Source organism: Triticum aestivum, chromosome 5D (genome assembly GCF_018294505.1).
Source record: "Triticum aestivum cultivar Chinese Spring chromosome 5D, IWGSC CS RefSeq v2.1, whole genome shotgun sequence".
Taxonomy (NCBI): Eukaryota; Viridiplantae; Streptophyta; class Magnoliopsida; order Poales; family Poaceae; genus Triticum; species Triticum aestivum.
The window spans coordinates 463,582,844-463,603,531 of record NC_057808.1 but is presented as its reverse complement, the minus strand read 5'-3'; the positions used below and the strand labels follow the sequence as shown (position 1 = coordinate 463,603,531).

Genomic DNA, 20,688 nt, shown 5'->3' with positions numbered 1-20,688 from the left:
GTCCTCTCCTCCATCTCCCGCTGCCTCTCCACCGCCTCCGCCAGAAGTTTCTCCGTTCTATCTCTCTCAGTCTGTATAGCAGCCTGCAACACCACTCACATGACCATTTGTAATCATTGATGGAAGCGCACACAATGTAATGGAGAAAGATAACTGAGTACGTATCACTAACCTTGATGGCGAGTTGCACTGGCCGTTCACGAGGCCTTATCTCAGGAGCGGAGCTCGACTGGCGCGCCTTGATCTCCGGGAGAGTGCTAGGACAATGGATAAGTCCATCTCCAATGGCTATGGAGCCATGGGACCTCCCGCCACCAGATATCATCACCAGCTCTGGATCAATGGGACCCTGGCTCGGGTTAAAGTCCTCCCCTTTCCTCGCCTTCCCCTCATCTCTATATCTCACGAGCTTGTTGTGGGAGGAGATGTTGGTGAAGTTGTTTGCATCATCGAGGTCAGACTGAGAGAAAGCCTTGACTTTCTTGAAAGAGCCAGTGTGGGCCATGGCATACAAGTCGTACACCTCTGGCACCTTATCCGCCTTATTGTAGCGTGCCTGAAAGAGAGAAACAATGAAAATTAGTAATTAAAGGGCTCAAGCTAGCATGATGAATGAATTGCATGAATCATGAAGCAAACCACATACCCAGTTGCGCCCGAACTGATATAAGTTGGAGCTGCCTTGATGGTGTGGCACACCTTCCATTTGGGCACGTTTGTCCTTGGCCTGGTTGTGGAGGGCTAGCCATTCTTGTGAGCACCACTCATCGACCAACACCTCCCAACAATCCATCCGATCCGCACACCATCTCGGAGGCGCCTAAGTTAGCAAATAGAAACTTGAGCGCTACGGCTAAGAATTACTAAATGAAGGAACTTAAGTAGAAGGCCTTAAGAATTACCTTCATGTACTGCTCCTTACTCAGGAACTTATCGTGGCACGCCGGCTTGGTCTTCTTGATACCACGCAAGGCGTAGTAGTCTCGAACAGCCTGCACCCGAGCCTCGTGCCGTAAGTTCTGGAGTAGGCGCTTGCAGACGTTCTCGATAACATGTGCCGCGTCCTCCTCGTATCCCTCCTCACACCTGTAGAATGTCTGCAATCAAATGAGACAATATTGATTAGTACAATTAATAACTTGCTAGTTGAAGATTTTGAAATGTGTAAAGGAGAAATTACCCAGAACTTTCTGATCACCATGTCTGCCCTCGTGTCGCACACGACACCGTCGATAATCTCATCCGGCGGGGCCGGGGCAGCCACGTAGTGCTCCCAGCTCAATCCAAGCTCTGGAAGCCTACCCTCACCAGGCAACGTGACAAACCCCGGGAAGTTTTGCCGGCAAAGAACTCCAAGGACGGAGTTGGGCCGGCGGACACTATGATGGTGGTCCCAACCCCTGCAGCATGACAAGGCCAACGCATTAGTTATTTGAAGAAACGTGAATGCAGAAGGTACAAAAATATTAAATGCACTTACGTACCTCTCCCCATCAGGGAAAATCAACCACCTCTGCTCGCGGGTCGCCGGCACGGACGGGAGCCGTGTAGCACCATGCTGGTAGACGGTGCCACCCTCCTCCTCAAGATCAGTCGGCTCCCCGCCATCATCAGCATGGCCACTCGGCTCCTCGGGCTGATCCGGCAAGGTACCCCATCCGGACGTGTGCTCCTCCAGGGTCTCGTGGGCCGAACTCTCGTGGGCCGAAGGCCAGTCGACCCGAGGCTCGTGGGCCCAAGACCCGTGGACCGGAGGCTCGTGGACCGGAGTCCGTGTAGCCTCCTCCTCGGACGAGTCCACCCTAGCAGTCACGTTCTCGGGTGAAACAGCTGGGGGTGGCGGCGAGGAAGGCGCCGTAGCAGTCACCCTACCTCCTCTCCCGCGACCACGTGCCCCACCTCCTCTCTTCCTACCTCGTCCCCTGCTGGGCACCGCGGTCGACGAAGAAGGGCCCGGCGGTGTGGACATACTGTCCAGCAACGCTCGGCGGAGAGGTGCGTCTGGAATCGAAGACCTCAGACCACGCGCCGACGAAGAAGGGGCCTTGGCGCGCTCCCGACCAGCGCCCACCATCTTTCAACACCTGCCATGACAAACAGTAAACGAAATTAGTACAACATAGAAAAAAGACCGACATGAACAATAATATGTGTATCACTTAAGTGTATCATCATCAAGTACAACATTAAAAAATTTAATACCTGACACTACTAATAATCTCGATCAGTATCATCAATAAATGCATAATCATCATCATCACTATAATCAATGACGGGCTCATAGGGTTCAGTGGCATCAACATGTGGAAGGCCACCTTGACGTAATCGGTCAAGCAATGACAGGTCATCCGCAGCAGTAACCTCTTCTTGTTCCGGCTCTTCTTGTTCCTCCTCTGGGGTGGCTAGTGCCGCTACCTGGAGAAGGATCGTGCGATGCGTTTCTGGAGTTAAGCTGCACCAAAGATCATTTCCAATGTCTCGTTAGCATTATGACACTCAAATGTTAAGACTAGCAAGTAATGTCCATTCAAATTAAACTCACCGTGCTCCCAGGAGCAATCACTGGCATCGGCGGAGCGGGCTGACCGGACTTCTCGCACACAGACTGCACATTTGGTTTTCACAACAGAGTCATACTAGTTAGTAATGAGACTCAAATGTTAAGACTAGCAAGTAATCTGCAGAAGAAACTTACCACAAGGAGCTCATACATGGCCCTTGCCTGCATGTCATTCCGTGCCCTCTCCTCCTCCATCATCTTTCTCGTCCTCTCCTCCATCTCCCGCTGCCTCTCCGCCGCCTCCGCCAGAAGTTTCTCCGTTCTATCTCTCTCAGTCTGTATAGCAGCCTGCAACACCACTCACATGACCATTTGTAATCATTGATGGAAGCGCACACAATGTAATGGAGAAAGATAACTGAGTACGTATCACTAACCTTGATGGCGAGTTGCACTGGCCGTTCACGAGGCCTTATCTCAGGAGCGGAGCTCGACTGGCGCGCCTTGATCTCCGGGAGAGTGCTAGGACAACGGATAAGTCCATCTCCAATGGCTATGGAGCCATGGGACCTCCCGCCACCAGATATCATCACCAGCTCTGGATCAATGGGACCCTGGCTCGGGTTAAAGTCCTCCCCTTTCCTCGCCTTCCCCTCATCTCTATATCTCACGAGCTTGTTGTGCGAGGAGATGTTGGTGAAGTTGTTTGCATCATCGAGGTCAGACTGAGAGAAAGCCTTGACTTTCTTGAAAGAGGCAGTGTGGGCCATGGCATACAGGTCGTACACCTCTGGCACCTTATCCGCCTTATTGTGGCGTGCCTGAAAGAGAGAAACAATGAAAATTAGTAATTAAAGGGCTCAAGCTAGCATGATGAATGAATTGCATGAATCATGAAGCAAACCACATACCCAGTTGCGCCCGAACTGATATAAGTTGGAGCTGCCTTGATGGTGTGGCACACCTTCCATTTGGGCACGTTTGTCCTTGGCCTCGTTGTGGAGGGCTAGCCATTCTTTTGAGCACCACTCATCGACCAACACCTCCCAACAATCCATCCGATCCGCACACCATCTCGGAGGCGCCTAAGTTAGCAAATAGAAACTTGAGCGCTACGACTAAGAATTACTAAATGAAGGAACTTAAGTAGAAGGCCTTAAGAATTACCTTCATGTACTGCTCCTTACTCAGGAACTTATCGCGGCACGCCGGCTTGGTCTTCTTGATACCACGCAAGGCGTAGTAGTCTCGAACAGCCTGCACCCGAGCCTCGTGCCGTAAGTTCTGGAGTAGGCGCTTGCAGACGTTCTGGATAACATTTGCGCTGTCCTCCTCGTATCCCTCCTCACACCTGTAGAATGTCTGCAATCAAATGAGACAATATTGATTAGTACAATTAATAACTAGCTAGTTGAAGATTTTGAAATGTGTAAAGGAGAAATTACCCAGAACGTCCTGATCACCATGTCTGCCCTCGTGTCGCACAAGACACCGTCGATAATGACATCCGGCGGGGCCGGGGCAGCCACGTAGTGCTCCCAGCTCAACCCAACCTCTGGAAGCCGACCCTCACCAGGCAACGTGACAAACCCCGGGAAGTTTTGCCGGCAAAGAACTCCAAGGACGGAGTTGGGCCGGTGGACACTATGATGGTGGTCCCAACCCCTGCAGCATGACAAGGCCAACACATTAGTTATTTGAAGAAACGTGAATGCAGAAGGTACAAAAATATTAAATGCACTTACGTACCTCTCCCCGTCAGGGAAGATCAACCACCTCTGCTCGCGGGTCGCCGGCATGGACGGGAGCCGTGTAGCACCACGCTGGTAGACGGTGCCACCCTCCTCCTCAAGATCAGTCGGCTCCCCGCCATCATCAGCATGGCCACTCGGCTCCTCGGGCTGATCCGGCCAGGTACCCCATCCGGACTTGTGCTCCTCCGGGGTCTCGTGGGCCGAACTCTCGTGGGCCGAAGGCCAGTCGACCCGAGGCTCGTGGGCCCAAGACCCGTGGACCGGAGGCTCGTGGACCGGAGTCCGTGTAGCCTCCTCCTCGGACGAGTCCACCCTAGCAGTCACGTGCTCGGGTGAAACAGCTGGGGGTGGCGGCGAGGAAGGCGCCCTAGCAGTCACCCTACCTCCTCTCCCGCGACCACGTGCCCCACCTCCTCTCTTCCTACCTCGTCCCCTGCTGGGCACCGCGGTCCACGAAGAAGGGCCCGGCGGTGTGGACATACTGTCCAGCAACGCTCGGCGGAGAGGTACGTCTGGAATCGAAGACCTCAGACCACGCGCCAACGAAGAAGGGGCCTTGGCGCGCTCCCGACCAGCGCCCACCATCTTTCAACACCTGCCATGACAAACAGTAAACGAAATTAGTACAACATAAAAAAAAAGACCGACATGAATAATAATATGTGTATCACTTAAGTGTATCATCATCAAGTACAACATTAAAAAATTTAATACCTGACACTACTAATAATCTCGATCAGTATCATCAATAAATGCATAATCATCATCATCACTATAATCAATGACGGGCTCATAGGGTTCAGTGGCATCAACATGTGCAAGGCCACCTTGACGTAATCGGTCAAGCAATGACAGGTCATCCGCAGCAGTAACCTCTTCTTGTTCCGGCTCTTCTTGTTCCTCCTCTGGGGTGATGTCGGATTCACTGTCGCTGTCTACTTCAATGTTTTGGTGTGAAGTATAGCGGTTCTTGAAACGCTTTTTGGAAAGACGTGTCTCTTGGAAGAATTCTCCTTCATATGTGTCTGGGTTAATGTGAGGTTCATAATCCTCTTCCTTTGGGGGAGATAGTCTAGCACGTGGCAGCACTTCATAAACGACATCCCAACCTTTCAGATTTGGATTAGTTTGGCAGGCCCACGGTAGATAGAATACTTGGGTCGCCTGTTGAGCCGTAATATGGACATCAGGAACATCTAAATGGGTGCTTTGGTTGATTTCAACTAGCCCTATATGTTCATGAGTCCTTCTAGTCTCCTTCGGCTGAACCAATAACATTTGAAGACTACGACATTCGGTGGGTTTTCACCATAGAATAGAAGTTCATAAATTGCTTCAACTCTCCCATAATACTCCGTACCTCCTTCGCCGATAGCAGATACACAACAATTTGTAGACTTTCGGTCGGCCATAGATAGCTCTTTACCATAGGTACGAAAGCGATACCCGTTGATGTCATATTTGTCAAATGAACGGACCTTATAGTCAAAACTATTAGCGACTTGTCTCAATTCGGCGTCCATAGACTCTGAATTAGCCTACAAGTTTAATATGAAAGGATTGTTGCATTACGCACAAATTAGCGAATGAAACCGGGATAGCCGCCTACAAATTAGCCTACAAGTCTAATAGAAATTACCGTTTGTTTGAACCAAGAGATGAAACCGGGATAGCCGCCTCCTTGCTTTGCGAGAAGCTCATACTCTTCGACAGAATCCTTTTGGATCACCGCTCCATACGAGAATAAGGCGACGTATCGACTGTATGAAATATCCAGGAATAAGAGCAGTTCAAAGGAAATAGAAGTTGCGAAACTATGTACCGAGAACTTACTCGATGTACGGCCGCACTTCTATCAGGTTGTTGAAGATATACAACGAAATGGTCCGCCATTGTTCGTTATCCAAAGATACTGGATTTGAAACACTGGCTGGTGCGAGATTCCCTTTGAATAGGCTGAGGTTGGATCCACCCTTTTTAGGGTCGTCAGCATTGTACTGAGGCTTCGGATTATGCAAATGACGATTTTTGGCTTCGTAGTGTGCTGTCACGAAGTTTGCCGCCTCCTCAGTGATGAATGCCTCAGCCATCGATGCTTCAATACTACGTTTATTTTTACATTTTTGTCGAAGCGTCTTCTGCATCCTCTCAGTTGGTAGCACCAACGATTTTGCACGGGCCCCCCAATCTTGCCTCGGTCGGGAGATGCAAAATCAAATGTTGCATTGGATTAAAGAAGCCCGGTGGAAAGATCTTCTCTAACTTGCAGATCAACTCCGGTGCCAACTCTTCCATTTCTTCTAGCACGCCAGGCGATAGTTCTTTCGCACAAAGAACACGGAAGAAATAGCTGAGTTCTGCCAGTACTAGCCATTCATCCTCAGGGATGAAGCCACGCAACATCACCGGCATTACCCGCTCAATCCATATGTGCCAATCATGACTCTTGAGACCAAATATCTTCAATTTATCAAGACTGGCTCCCCTCTGTAGATTCGCTGCATACCCATCGGGGAACATCAACTGCATTTTCACCCACAAGATAATTTCCCTCATAGCTGGCCTTCCAAGATTGAACCATGCCTTTGGCTTCGTCCAGTTCTGCTTTCCTTTCGGTTCTTTCATGTTTTGTAACGGCCTATCACATAGCGCCTCCAGATCGACTCTAGCCTTAGTATTATCCTCTGACTTCCCATCTATGCCGAACAATGTACCAAAAAGTGCCTCGGCGATATTCTTCTCAGTGTGCATCACGTCGATGTTGTGTGGGCAAAGGAGGTCTTTGAAGTAAGGCAGATCCCATAAGCATGTTTTGTGAGTCCAGGCGTGCTTAGAATTATACCCCTTGAAGTACCCTGGACGCTCTGGATCTGGCTCGAGAGCGTTTAACTGATCCAGGGTCTGTTGGCCTGTCAATGCATGTGGTGCAGAGTTTTTGACAACTCTACCTCTGATGAAGTTCTTCTTGTCTTTCCTGAACTTATGGCGAGGATTCAGGAACTGTCTATGCATGTCGAAGCAAGAAAACTTGCGACCGGCCTGAAGCCAACGAAACTCAAGAGCTCCCTTGCATGTGGGGCACGGGAACCTTCCATGCACACACCAGCCAACGAATAGCGCATACGCCGGCAAGTCATGCGTCGAGTACATGTACCAGACACGCATTATGAAGTTCCGTTTGCTATAGGCATCGTATGTCTTGAACCCATTATCCCAGGCTTCTGGCAATTCGTCCTTAAGCGGTTGCATGTACACATTCATATTTTTCCCCGGATAGTTGGGCCTGGAATTATCAACGTCAGGAAAATGTTCTTTCTTTGCATAATCTGTCCGGGGGAGAGATTGAGTGGAAAGACAAATATGGGCCAACAACTGTATTGGGCTGCCGTCATACCAAACACACTGAACCCATCCGTGCTGATGCCGACTCGAGGATGCCTCGGATCTGCCGCTTTGTCACCATGTAATTCATCAAACTTTTTCCACGCAACACCATCCGATGTGTGTACAATCATCAGATTCCCATCTGCATCTAGTTCGGTTCTTTTGCCCGTTTTGTGCCATGTCATCTGTCTGGCCGTCTCTTCGACCATGAAAAGACGTTGAAGTCTTGTTACGATTGGCATATACCGAAGAACACTAACGGGGATTTTGGTCTGTGTCTTCTCACCCATACCGTTGTCTACCACAACATACCTGGAAGACTTGCAAATGGGACAATAGTTCAAGTCCGCATAGTCAAGCCTAAACAAGACACATCCTTTCTCACAGGCATGTATCTTATCATAGGGCATCTTCAGTGCACAGAGGATTTTGTCCGACTGGTACAGGTTTGCAGGCATTACATGGCCTTTGGGTAGAAAGCGTCCAAATATTGTCATCATTGCATCGTAGCATTCTCTGCCCAAGTTGAACTGAGCCTTCAGAGCCATTACTTGTGAGATGGCATCCAACTGACAAAGCTCAGTGTGCTCATGGAGCGGACGTTTTGAAGACTCCAACATTTCATTGAAGGCCTTTGCAGATTCCTCCATCTCCTCGTCCGAATCCCGAGCATCATCAAAGTCTTGCACCATGTTTTCCATCCCGGTACCATGCTCGTCGGTGCGACGATGATCCACCTCAGCTCGGTCACGTTGGGCAGACTCACCATGAAATGTCCACACCGTATAATCGGGCGTAAAACCACTCTTCTGCAGGTGTTTGCCCATTTCAGCCTCTGTCCTCTTTTCCCAATTGCCGCACCGTAAACAGTGGCACCAGGTTTCCTCTGGCCATTTGCAAATGCGGCTCGCACAAACCCCTTGGTTTTTGTGAACCATTCAGTGCTCCATTTGTTCTGACCAGTGTGACCCGGTGTACATCCACGCACGATCACTCATCTTGACTTTCAGAGCTACTAGACACACAACAAATATATATATATAATTCACCATGTATGTATTCATCAGTTGATCTACTTTGTCAATTTTATTACGTCCATGCAACCTACACTCTAATAGGTAATGATAGGTCCTAATCCCACCCGAGTATGTTTAGATTGGGTTCATTTTCCCATGCTATGCCCCGGATCCTACGCAAAATTTCGGCAGCACCTCCCCGCTGTTCTCGCTGATACACGTCTCTGCAATAAACAGAGAGGATGTGTACCCGGAGAACAACAGGGGAGGCACTGACGAAATTTATGCGTCGGATCCGGAGCAAAGCATATGGGAAAACGAACCAATCTAAACATACTCGGGCTGTCCATGGATAGCGTTGGACAATTCGAAAGAATCAAGGTTATAAATATGCAAATGCATGCATATTTATAACTATGACGCTTTCGAACGGGAGACACATATTGGTTACGCATACTGATGATTCAAGACACATATATATCTAGCTATCAAGTTTCATCGGAATAGATCAATAATTAATGGGGGAGGAGGACATGTCATTTGTGCTCACCCATGAACGAAGGGGCAGAGCTCGTCAAACGCACGGCGAGGTCGTCGAACACCAAACCTCGCAGCGATGAAACAACTGCACATTTAAAACTACCCGATCAACAAATTTATATATGATGTTTTTCATAACAAAATCGAAAGATATATGACCTAACTAATAATTCACAAATATATGACCCGTCGGCTTCTGGAAGGCCAAAGAACACCTTTTCGGGAGGTGTCGGGGGTCGGGGTGTCGTGTCGGTCTCGGGGTGCCGTGTCGGGGTCGGGGTCTCGGGGTCGGGGTGTCGGGTCGGGGTGCCGGGTCGGGGTCGGGGTGCCGTGTCGGGTTCGGGGTGTCGGGTCAGGCTCGGGGTCGGGGTGTCGGGGTCGGGGTCGGGTCGGGGTCTCGGGGTCGGGGTGTCGGGGTCTCGGGGGTGTCGTGTCGGGGGTCGGGGTGTCGTGTCGGTGTCGGGGTGCCGTGTCGGGGTCGGGGTGCTGTTTCGGGGTCGGGGGGTCGGGGTGTCGTGTCGGGGTCAGGGAGTTAGGGGGTCGGGGTGTCGTGTCGGGGTCAGGGGGTCGGGGTGGAGTCAGGGTCGGGTGTCGGGGTGTGGTGTCGGGGTTGGGGGGTCTTCTCATTCTCTACTACTTCTTCTTCTTGTCGTGTCGGTGTCGGGGTGCCGTGTCGGGGTCGGGGTGCTGTTTCGGGGTCCGGGGGTCGGGGTGTCGTGTCGGGGTCAGGGAGTTAGGGGGTCGGGGTGTCGTGTCGGGGTCAGGGGGTTAGGGGGTCGGGTGTCGGGGTGGAGTCGGGGTTGGGGGGTCTTCTCATTCTTCTCATTCTTCTAACTACTTCTTCTTCTTGTCGTGTCGGTGTCGGGGTGCCGTGTCGGGGTCGGGGTGCTGTTTCGGGGTCGGGGGGTCGTGTCGGGGTCAGGGAGTTAGGGGGTCGGGGTGTCGTGTCGGGGTCAGGGGGTCGGGGTGGAGTCGGGGTCGGGTGTCGGGGTGGGGGGTTCTTCTTCTTCTTCTTCTTCTTATTCTTATTCTTCTTCTTCTTCTTCTTCTTCTCCTTCTTCTTCTCCTTCTTCTTCTCCTTCTTCTTCTCCTTCTTCTTCTTCTTCTTCTTCTTCTTCTTCTCCTTCTTCTTCTCCTTCTTCTTCTTCTCCTTCTTCTTCTTCTCCTTCTTCTTCTTCTTCTGCTTCTTCTTCTTCTTCTCCTTCTTCTCCTCCTCCTCCTCCTCCTCCTCCTCCTCCTCCTCTTCTTCTTCTTCTTCTTCTTCTTCTTCTTCTTCTTCTCCTCCTCCTCCTCCTCCTCCTCCTCCTCCTCCTCCTCCTCCTCCTCCTCTTCTTCTTCTTCTTCTTCTTCTTCTTCTCCTCCTCCTCCTCCTCCTCCTCCTCCTCCTCCTCCTCCTCCTCCTCCTCCTCTTCTTCTTCTTCTTCTTCTTCTTCTTCTTCCCCCTTCTACTTAACCTAAACCTAAACTAATTAAAACTAAACTATTTAAACTAATTAAACCAAAACTAATTAAACTAAATAACCTAAACTAATTAATTCTAAACTGAAAAAACTTAAACTAAAAAACCTTATCTAAACAGAAAAAAACAGAAAAAAATGGGAGGGGCTCACTGTGGGGGGCGGCGACAGGTCGGGGAGGGGCCGGCGACGGGGGGCCGGGGCGGGGCGGTGGAGGAGGCGGGGCGGCGGGGGCCCGGCTGGCGGGGGGCCGGGGCGGCGGGGGCCCGGCCAGCGCGGGGCCGGGGCGGGGCGGTGGAGGAGGCGGGGCGGCGGGGGCGGGGCCGGCGGGGGGCCGGGGCGGCGGGGGGGCCGGGCGGCGGGGGGCCGGGGCGGGGCGGTGGAGGAGGCGGCGGGGGGCGCGGGGCGGCGGGGGGCCGGGGCGGCTGTGGGCCGGGGCGGCGGTGGGGCGCGGGGCGGCGGGGGCCGGGGCTGGGGGGCGACGGGGCGGTGGGGCGGCGGGGAGTCGGGGCGGCGGGGCGACGGGGCGGCGGCGGCGGCGGCGGGGTGGGAGGAGAAGGGCGCGCGAGGACGAAGTGAGTAACGGGCGGGGGGTACCTGCCATTAGGCAAGTGCCCTCTTTGCCGTCAGCCAGCCTTTCTCGTCCGCCTTTTTGCCTCTTTGCCGTCTGCTAGCGGACGGCAAAGAGGTGGGCCGTTAAGATTTTTTCAAACGAGCGGGGGGTGGGGGCCACCACACTCTTTGCTGTCTGCCAGCGGACGGCAAAGATTCTTTGCCGTCTGCTCAGACGGCAAAGAGCTGGCGGATGGCAAAGAGCTTCTTTGCCGTCAGCCTTTTCTTTGCCGTCTGCTTATGTGTAGCTGATGGCAAAGAGCTTCTTTGCCGTCAGCTAGCAGACGGCAAAGAGCTGGCAGATGGCAAATTAGCTGATTCCAGTAGTGAGTGCATCGGGGCAACGAGTGAATAATGAGAAGTCGTCAATTTTCTTTAGTAAAGGATATCCGCAGGTGACAAGGGATGGGATCAAAAACACTTTGCAAGTCCATGATGAGCAGCTTAGTGATCGGTATCTAGGGATGCCAACGGATGTCGGGCAGGCGAAAAATGGTACTTTCAAGTACCTAAAGGACAGGGTATGGGAGAACATTAAAGGATGGACGGAGAAACTATTGTCATATGCAGGGAAGGAGGTGTTAATCAAGGCCGTGGCTCAGGCTATACCCGTATATTCTATGTCGTGTTTCAGGCTCCCTAGATGTATTTGTGAAAGTATCACTTCATTGATCAGGCAGTTCTGGTGGGGGAGTAAAAGAGGGAAGAGGAAACCATGCTGGATATTATGGGATATATGTACTAAACCAAAGTATTTGGGAGGACTTGGCTTTCGAGATATTGATCTCTTTAACCTCTCTTTACTGGCTAGACAAGCATGGCGAATTATACAAACTCCCTCTACGTTATGTGCCAGGATATTGCAAGCTAAGTATTTCCCTGCTTCGTCCTTTCTTGAAGCCGAGCTAGGCGGCCGGCCATCGCAAATCTGGAGATCTATTATGGAAGGGAGAGGAGCTCTAGAACAAGGCTTGATTCGGAGGATCGGAACGGGAGAGGATACTCGAATCTGGGACCAAAACTGGATCCCCCGTTCGGGCCTGATGAGACCTTTGGCGTGTTTGGCGGTGGATATACCAGCACGTGTTGCCGACTTAATTGACCCGAGCTCGGCAAAGTGGAAGGAGGACAGAGTCCGCGCAACTTTTCTGCCGGTGGATGCAATTGTGATACTCAAAATCCCGCTTTGTACTAGAAGGGTTGACGATTTCTAGGCATGGGGAGAAGATGAACGGGGTGTTTTTTCAGTGAGGTCAGTGTACAAATTTTTGTTGAAAATGAAACTGCAAGGAGAAGCACTACTGCAGCCGGTGGGAGGACACTCAAACAAGGTAGAAGAGGAATCAGCTTGGACCTCCCTGTGGCACATTAAGGTTCCATCTAAAATCAAGGTGTTCTTATGGAGGCTATGCCACGAATCAATTCCAACAGCCGGGGTGCTACACCACCGGAATATGGCTACTACGAGTGTGTGCGCTTTTTGTTCTACGCAAGATGACTGGAAGCATGCACTAGTAGATTGCGTGATGGCTAGGAGTGTTTGGTCACTTTGTTCGGAGGAGATAGTGGAGACAATGCTTGGTAATCTTTCCTGCAAAGAACTGGATATTCACAATGCATAAATCGTTGCCGCAGGCGGAATTTACACAGATGGTGGTGACTCTATGGGCAGCCTGGCGAGCAAGAAGGAGGGCTATCCACGAAGAGATCTTTGACAGTCCGTTTAGTACTAACTCTTTCATAACCTCCTTTTTGAGGGACTTGGAGATGTTAGATAAAGGAGCGGGTAGAGGTACAAACCGAGCCAGCATTAGACAACACACATGGTTGCCCCCGCCCGAGGGTCATGTAAAAATGAACGTGGACGCGGCAGTGTCCATGCAAGGGGAGTATGGTGCAGCGGGAGCAGTGTGTCGAGACCACAATGGAAGATTCTTGGGTGCTTCGGTCTTAAAACTTGAATTCATCACAGATGTGAGCACACTTGAGGCAATAGCAGTAAGGGAAGGCCAAGCTCTGGCTGAGGATCTATATGAGAATTCAATTCAAATTGCATCAGACTGCAAGAGGGTGGTTGAAGATGTCCAGAAGAACTCGGCGGCTGGATATGGAGCTATTGTGCATGAGATAATACTTCGTGCAAACTCTCTTATTTCATGTAAAGTAGTTCATGAGTTTAGGAGCTCGAATTTCGAGGCTCACAATCTCGCTAGATATGCTTTGTCTTTAGGTTTTGGCCGTCATGTGTGGTTACGACAGCCAGGAGACCTTGATTTCCTTCCTGTAAACATTATGGACGATGAATAAAGCATGCGAGGTTGTCTCAAAAAAAACCTGGCAGGGGCGGATCCAGAACAAAAATGTCCCGATGTCCACGTGCACGTGCACATCATATGTATAAGGATGGACACCAAGCAATAATATAAAATAACACACCCAAGAACACTAATTATATGGCAACGAGATTTCTTACCAAAATAAATTGTTCACTTCCATTTGAAATACTAGTTGATTATGCAAATTTGAACAAGCCTAAGAACGCCAAACAATGAACGAGTTACAATATTATTTAAGAAATCTTTCTATAAATTCTCCTGTGATTAATTATTACTGTTTTAGCAAAAACGTACGAGTTACATTATCTGTGTTTGCATATGTAAGAGTATAAACAATAAACAAAATGTATCGATCGAATGATACAATTAGGGACTTAAACTTACTCGACATTGTGTCTCGCCGTTGTTGCAGAAATAATCCTCCCCTAGTTAGATATGAATCACAGCGAATTGTTTCCAATTGTAATAGCTTAAATTTTAAGACCCTAGCCATACAATTAGAAAAACAGAACTTAAAAAAAATTGTAATTCCTACACACAGCTGAGATTTCAAATTTGAGAGAGATCGGCAATTACCAAGTGCTGAGTTGAGAGTTGAGACGTACCTCGAACTTTCAACAATCCATGACTGGGCGAGGGTTCAGGTGGCCGGCTAGCGATGCTTGAACAATGGTGACTGGGCGGACCGGCGGCTGGCCGCGCGATGGAGAAGGGCCGAGGACGGGCGATGCTGTGAGGGTTGAGGCGCAGAAGCCGGGCGGACGAGCAACCGAACAGGCGCACATATACAGATAAGGTACAGCCGTATTGGGGATCGATTAATCAGATCGATAGCTTTTTTTTCTTTCAACACACGCACATACAGGGACCAAGGATTAATCGATCGTTTCAGGAGTGAGCATTACGTAGATGGGCTGGACTGCCTCGCTTGTGTTTGTCAGTCGCTGGGAAGGCCGGTGTCCAGGTCTAAAAGTTACCGGTGTCCAGCCCAAAAATCTAGACTTTGTATACCCTGCCACCTGGACGGAGACACGAATCGTGGCGCGGCTTGATCGAACGGTCAGAAAAGTGAATGAGACAATTTTGTTTCTCAGCTGAATGAGTTTTAGCAAAACCATAATACTATTGTGTATTTCATGCGGTGATTCCACATTTTACTTCACATAGCATTTTTTAGCCATACTTCACATCAGTTGCGGAGCTACAACAAGGCCGACCCAGCCCATGATTTTTTTTCTATTGTATACCTACTTTTGGGACATGAAAACACAAGCCCGGTACTTACTTCCTTCAACCGGCATGCCCACTCATATGTTGGCTAAGGCTGCTTCATCACTTGCAGTAGGTCGACACTTGTGGCTAGGGACAGTACCAGATATCATTTGTATTCCGAATTTTTTGAACATTCAATAAAGTTCCTAGTTCATCTCAGAAAGAAATCTATTTGGACCAAGCTCCGCCACTGCTTCACATAGCTTTGTGATGCCTCATGTTTATCCCTTTTTTAGGGGTGCCTCATGTTTATCATCTATTTCCTACTCTCTGGCTCGAGTAGTGTCTAAATACATTCGTGTCTAGACAAATATAAGACAACTAATACGGGACGGAGGTAATACGAAGTACTCATTGCCGGTAGAAAGTAATTGGTTAATTAGCAAAAAAGATATTCAAACTGTTTATGGCACCAAGTCCAAACTTTAGGTCAAAAAGGATCACTTCAAAGATTGTACACGTACGTCCCGAAATGAGCGGTCTAGAGAGCTCTCGGCGTACATTTCCATATTTGGAGCCCACCAGAGTTTAAGTCCTAAACCTGACATTGGTGCTTGCATTTTTTGGATTTATTTCAGGACTTCTGGCGATGTGCGTTCGGTGGAAGGAAACGTTCCAGTCGACTACGAAGGCGTCTTAAGCGACTTCGTTAATCTCAAGATGATGGGTAAGGTGTGTGCATGCGTTTATAGAGATGAGTGTATGTGTGTATGTTTGTACTGTGTTAAAAAAGAATGTAGAATGTGTTATTACATAAAGAGATGCTACATCTACAAAAAGGTTACCTAAATATTTACATACAAGCCGATGTGGGGGATAATGATTTGTAATAGGGGAATGAAGTGGCCCATCCCAGCTTGAATTTAGGGGGTAGAGAGAATTAGTATGGAAGGTTAACTAAAACACTTGTAGATTATTTGTAGGTCAGACTTTATTGTCGCACAAATTAGGGTGTAGTTGATATCATTTTGATATTAATATTTTATATTATATGTGATCATATATATGAGTAATTTGCAGTGCACACGTTTGCATGAGCACATGATGTGCTTGTTTCGTTTGCTTTTATCGATTGTTACCAACTACTCCCTTCGTTCCTAAATATTTGTCTTTCTAGACATTTTAAATGGACTACAACATACATATGTATGTTGACGAATTTTAGAGGTAGATTCACTCATTTTGCTTTGTATGTAGTCATTTTTTTAAATTTCTAGAAAAACAAATATTTGGGAACGGAGAGTAGTACGTTTGCATGAGCATATAATACTGTGGATTTGTAGAGTTGAAGCCTAAATTTTTATGTATGGCTCCCCTCCAATGATCATACATGTATCATTGGTCCCTGCTGTCCTGGTGTGGGGTCGTGCAGGAGAAAGAGCAGAGACACATGGGAGGCGAGGGTGTGAGCTGAACCGGGGATAGTGGTCATGTGGAGACGGGGAACACAAGCTGTCGTTGGCGTTTGTACTCACTCCGGCGCGCGACCACCGAGCTCCTGCTGTTGGGCAAGCACAGAAGAAAGGGGGGACGAAATGGAGGGCTGCGTGGACTTTCCTTTGGCCAACTTAGCCCGACAGACGGGCCCAGCTGCCATAATCAGGGTCAAGCCCCATTTCCCCCCAGGGCCGGCTCTATGATTTCGAAGGCCCCGGTGCGAACCCGACCAATGGGCCCAATAGAGAGAAAAATCCAATTTGATACATGAAAATATAAAATTGCTATAAAATCATAAAACTAATATATTTTTACTAGAATCAAGCATATGTTATTTTTCCTGTCTTTGTTCCAAACCAAGTATCATGGAAGTTACAACGCAGAAAAAACATATTGAAATAGCATGCTAACCTCCAGTGATCATGTGAAACGAGACTTTCGTGCATTTTTTGACGCAAAATCATCAATGAGAGTGTCAAGATCAATACTATCCAGCATATTCTTCTCAATGCAGCACATGGCCAATCCATTCAATCTTTCTTGAGACATCGTTGACCTCAAATAATTTTTCAATAGTTTCAATTTTGAGAAACTCCTTTCAGCTGATGCAACAGTCACAGGTACGGTCAAAAGGATACGATAAGCAATTGAGACATTTAGATAACAATCCGCATCTCTAACAAACTCAAATATCTGATCCGCTGACATGAATGTGTTTGGCAATGTCATCTGCAGTACTTTTAGTTCAGAAACGAAATCATCTAGATCGACATCTGCTGACTTACCATGAGTGAATTTGTTGACAAAATTAGTGCAACATCTTCTTAGATCATTATCACCCAAGGACTTCAACTCTTTCGAGTTGAACAAGAAACCAAATATGCTCCCAAATGTCTTCAGTTCCTCAAATCTAGTAGTTAGGGAAGCAATTGCAACATCAATCATCACCAAAAAGTATTTAACTCTAAATGATTCCACCTCACTTGCTTGCGTTTCTTCATTCTGGTTATTTTCGTCATTGCCACTAATTTCATCAAACTGTCTTTTTCTAGTAATACGTCTCTTGACAGGAAACAAAGGTTGTACACCCATGTCAATTGCAATAGATCTCGCAATATCCAGACTAGTTGCAAAGCCGTCATTTCTGTACTTCTTAAAATATGAGATGGCACCTTCAATCTGTTTAAGAGTAACATCAATGCACACAAACTTAGACTGCAACTTCTTACTCACCATGTTTACAGTGAACAAAATGTCATGCCAAATGACCATGCCAAGTAAAAATTCAAATTTCTCAAGTGCGCTAGCCAAAGATTTTGCGTCGCTCTTAGTCTTGGCGTCATCGGTAGAAGTTCTCTTCAATTCCAGTAATGCTTTTCTTAACTCGGGTGCTTGATATCTGATAGCCTGAACACTCTTTATTCGACTCTCCCATCGAGTGTTACACAAAGACTTAACTGTCATTTTTGGAACATGATCAAGCAATAGCTGCCATCTTTTAGTAGAGCTTGAAAACAATATATAAATTCTTTGCACAACACCAAAGAAGGTAACAGCTTTACCGCAAGATTTTGCCATATCACTAAGAGTAAGGTTCAGGCTATGACAAGCGCATGGCATGAATAATGCTCTTGGATTAGTTTCAAGTAGTCTGCTCTGTACCCCTTGGTGTTTTCCCTTCATGTTCGAACCATTGTCATACCCTTGTCCACGAACATCTTTAACATCCAAACCAACAGATTTAAGTGAATCTATTAACACATTATAAAGTCCAAGTCCGGATGTATCATCCACCTTCAAGAACTCCAGAAAAAACTCCTCTATTTTTGTAGTAGTACTTGACATGTTTACGCACCTCACAATTAGAGTCATTTGTTCTTGATGGCTCACGTCAGGTGTACAGTCCAAGATGACAGAGAAATACCTTGCATCCTTAATTATCCTCAACAGAGAATATTTAACAGTGCGACCAAGAAGGGAAATTAACTCATTCTGAATATTATGGCCAAGATAATGATGATGGATTTCACTATTCTTAATGCGCCGAAGATGCTCTTGCATTACAGGATCAAATTCTGCCATCATTTCAATTACTCCCAAAAAATTTCCGTTGTTATCTTGATATAATTTCTCATTCGATCCTCGAAAAGCCAGACTATGTTTAGCAAGAAATTTCACAGCAGCAACAATTCTAATTAAAACAAGTCTCCATCGCTCCTTCTCCCTTGCAATCTCTTGTTGCATGTCTTTATCAATTGTTTCCTTCTTACTTAGCCTCAGCCTTACCTCATTCCAAGTATTCATGTTAGTGATATGCTCAACACTATTCTCATGCAATTTGAGCTTCTCACTAAGATGTCTCCAATCCTTCAATCCCTCGGATGCTAGCAGACTTTTGCTTTTTCCAGATTTAAACAATTTGCAACAAAAGCAGTAGACTTTATTCACGTGTTTAGAGTACACTAACCACCTCCGATCACTGAACTCGCCATTCCTTAACTTTCTTGTGTAGTAATCATATGAAAAATGCCTGCCACTAATTTCATCTTCGGGAAACACAAGATTGTATTCCCTTATAGGTCCTTTTTCAATGAGAATATCTCTTGATTTATTGTCAAGAATATTCCAAGTTCTAGGATCATATATATCAAAAGAAGAACCCTGCTCATCTGCATTTCCAAGATTCTCATGGTCACTAAAATTTTCCGTGTGCTGATCGGCATCATTTTCCGCAGCATTATTTTTCTCGACATGATTTTCCTCAACGGCATTCTTAGTATCATCAGGTTTTTCTTCACCATTTGTGATATATAATTGCTCTGAATTTGTAGCAGCACCAGTCCTCAAGACAAACATATCCATAGCGCCTTCCTGAGATTTAATCAACTTGTCTACTCTTTTCTTGTTGTTTCTTTTCTCACAGCCAGATAGATGTTTTTTAGGTAACATGATTATGCTGCAAGTGAGAAACACGAATACAGTATCAGAGATTGAAGATGTTATGTTTTTAGATGAGAAGTTTCAGAATTGAGACCACCGGAAAATATTCGCCTATAGATTAGGATTTATGAGTAGATTGATCTGAGAATTATTACCTTCTGAATGATGATCTTGATCAGTTGATCTCTTCCCCGAATTCTTGCCGATTTGATCCCCAAACTCAGCTCCAGGTTCGGTGCGGTGCGCTGGTGTCGACGTCAGGCGGCGTGCTGCTGTGTCGATGCGTCTCCGTGCTCCTGTGTCGGTGCGTCTCCCTGGATTCCAGGCGAACGACAGGGCAACGTGCGTTGCCTGGGCTTGGTTGGGCAGACCCTAGTGGTGGTTGCATGCTGCTTGCTGGGTGGGCTCAGAGCTACCTGGGCTGGACGTTAGTCATTCTTTTTTTCCACTAATCCGTAATATATAATATATATACTGCATATATACTATGGGCCCCCTTTTAGTCTGGGCCCCGGGCCGTCGCACCTCTCGCACTGGTCCAAAGCCGGCCCTAATTCCCCTGGCCAGGTGCCAGCGTCTCCCGGCCCGCCCGACTGAGCCGTTGGGGGTAGCTGCGGATTTCCTGCCTCGACGTACGGGGGCAAAATTTCGTGTTTTGACCCTTTTCTGATAGAAATTTAGGATCTAACCCCGGTTTAAAAAAATCGGGATTTGACCCTTTTGCTACCGCCAGGGGCTCCGGCGGTAGGGTTAGACAGCCTACCGCCAGGGCCTCTGGAGGTAGGATGCGACGGAGGGGGACGGCGGCCGTTTGCCTGTGCTGACGTGGATAAGTACCCTACCGTCAGATCCCCTGGCGGTAGGCTGTCTAACCCTACCGCCAGGGGCTCTGGCGGTAGGGTGTGGCTGAGTTTTGCCGTACAAACCTTCTGTAACGAAATATGCAAGGGCCCTGGCGGTAGGTTCACCCTACCGTCAGGGATGGTGGCGGTAGGCTGTGTGACCCTACCGCCAGGGTCCTTGGCGGTAGGGTCATGTGTTTTATTGTTTCGGGTTCATTTGTTTGCTTCTTTTCAAATTCAATATGACAGCAATATCACAGCAAGTTTCACAAATATGACAGCAATATCACAGATCTTAAACAATTAAACTTGGGCATCACATACACATTAACAAAACTTGAAGTGCATAGAACATTTCAAGCGAACTTCAATTAATTAGTAAACGGAGTTCGGAATATTTGATTCTGAGCCCAGGCTCAGCTGAACCCTAAATCCTCCCCGTCCGATCTTATGAAGATGCGTGCGCACAGTTGTATTTATGTATGTATACCTGATGTATTGCTGGTAAAAAATCCAAGGGCTTTGGCCCATTAATTGCAATGACAGGCGTCAAGTCAGAGGCGGAACAGCTTACTGGGACACGGCCCAGTGAATCTCC

At 48.0% G+C, this 20,688-nt stretch overlaps 1 protein-coding gene across 1 annotated transcript; it reads right to left on the bottom strand.

Moving 5' to 3' along the window:
• Positions 1-16,728: 16,728 nt before the first annotated feature.
• LOC123120924 (zinc finger MYM-type protein 1-like) lies at positions 16,729-19,566 on the bottom strand. Its single transcript, XM_044540886.1, has 2 exons — positions 19,404-19,566; positions 16,729-19,264 (listed from the first exon to the last, which is right to left on the bottom strand). The coding sequence occupies exon 2, from the start codon at positions 19,255-19,257 to the stop codon at positions 16,729-16,731; it is 2,529 nt and encodes an 842-aa protein (XP_044396821.1). The 5' UTR covers positions 19,258-19,264; positions 19,404-19,566.
• Between the last annotated feature and the right edge of the window lie 1,122 nt (positions 19,567-20,688).

Bases quoted from the DNA above. Each gene is read 5' to 3' on its own strand.
- LOC123120924 (XM_044540886.1), bottom strand. From the start codon at position 19,257: ATGTTACCTAAAAAACATCTATCTGGCTGTGAGAAAAGAAACAACAAG.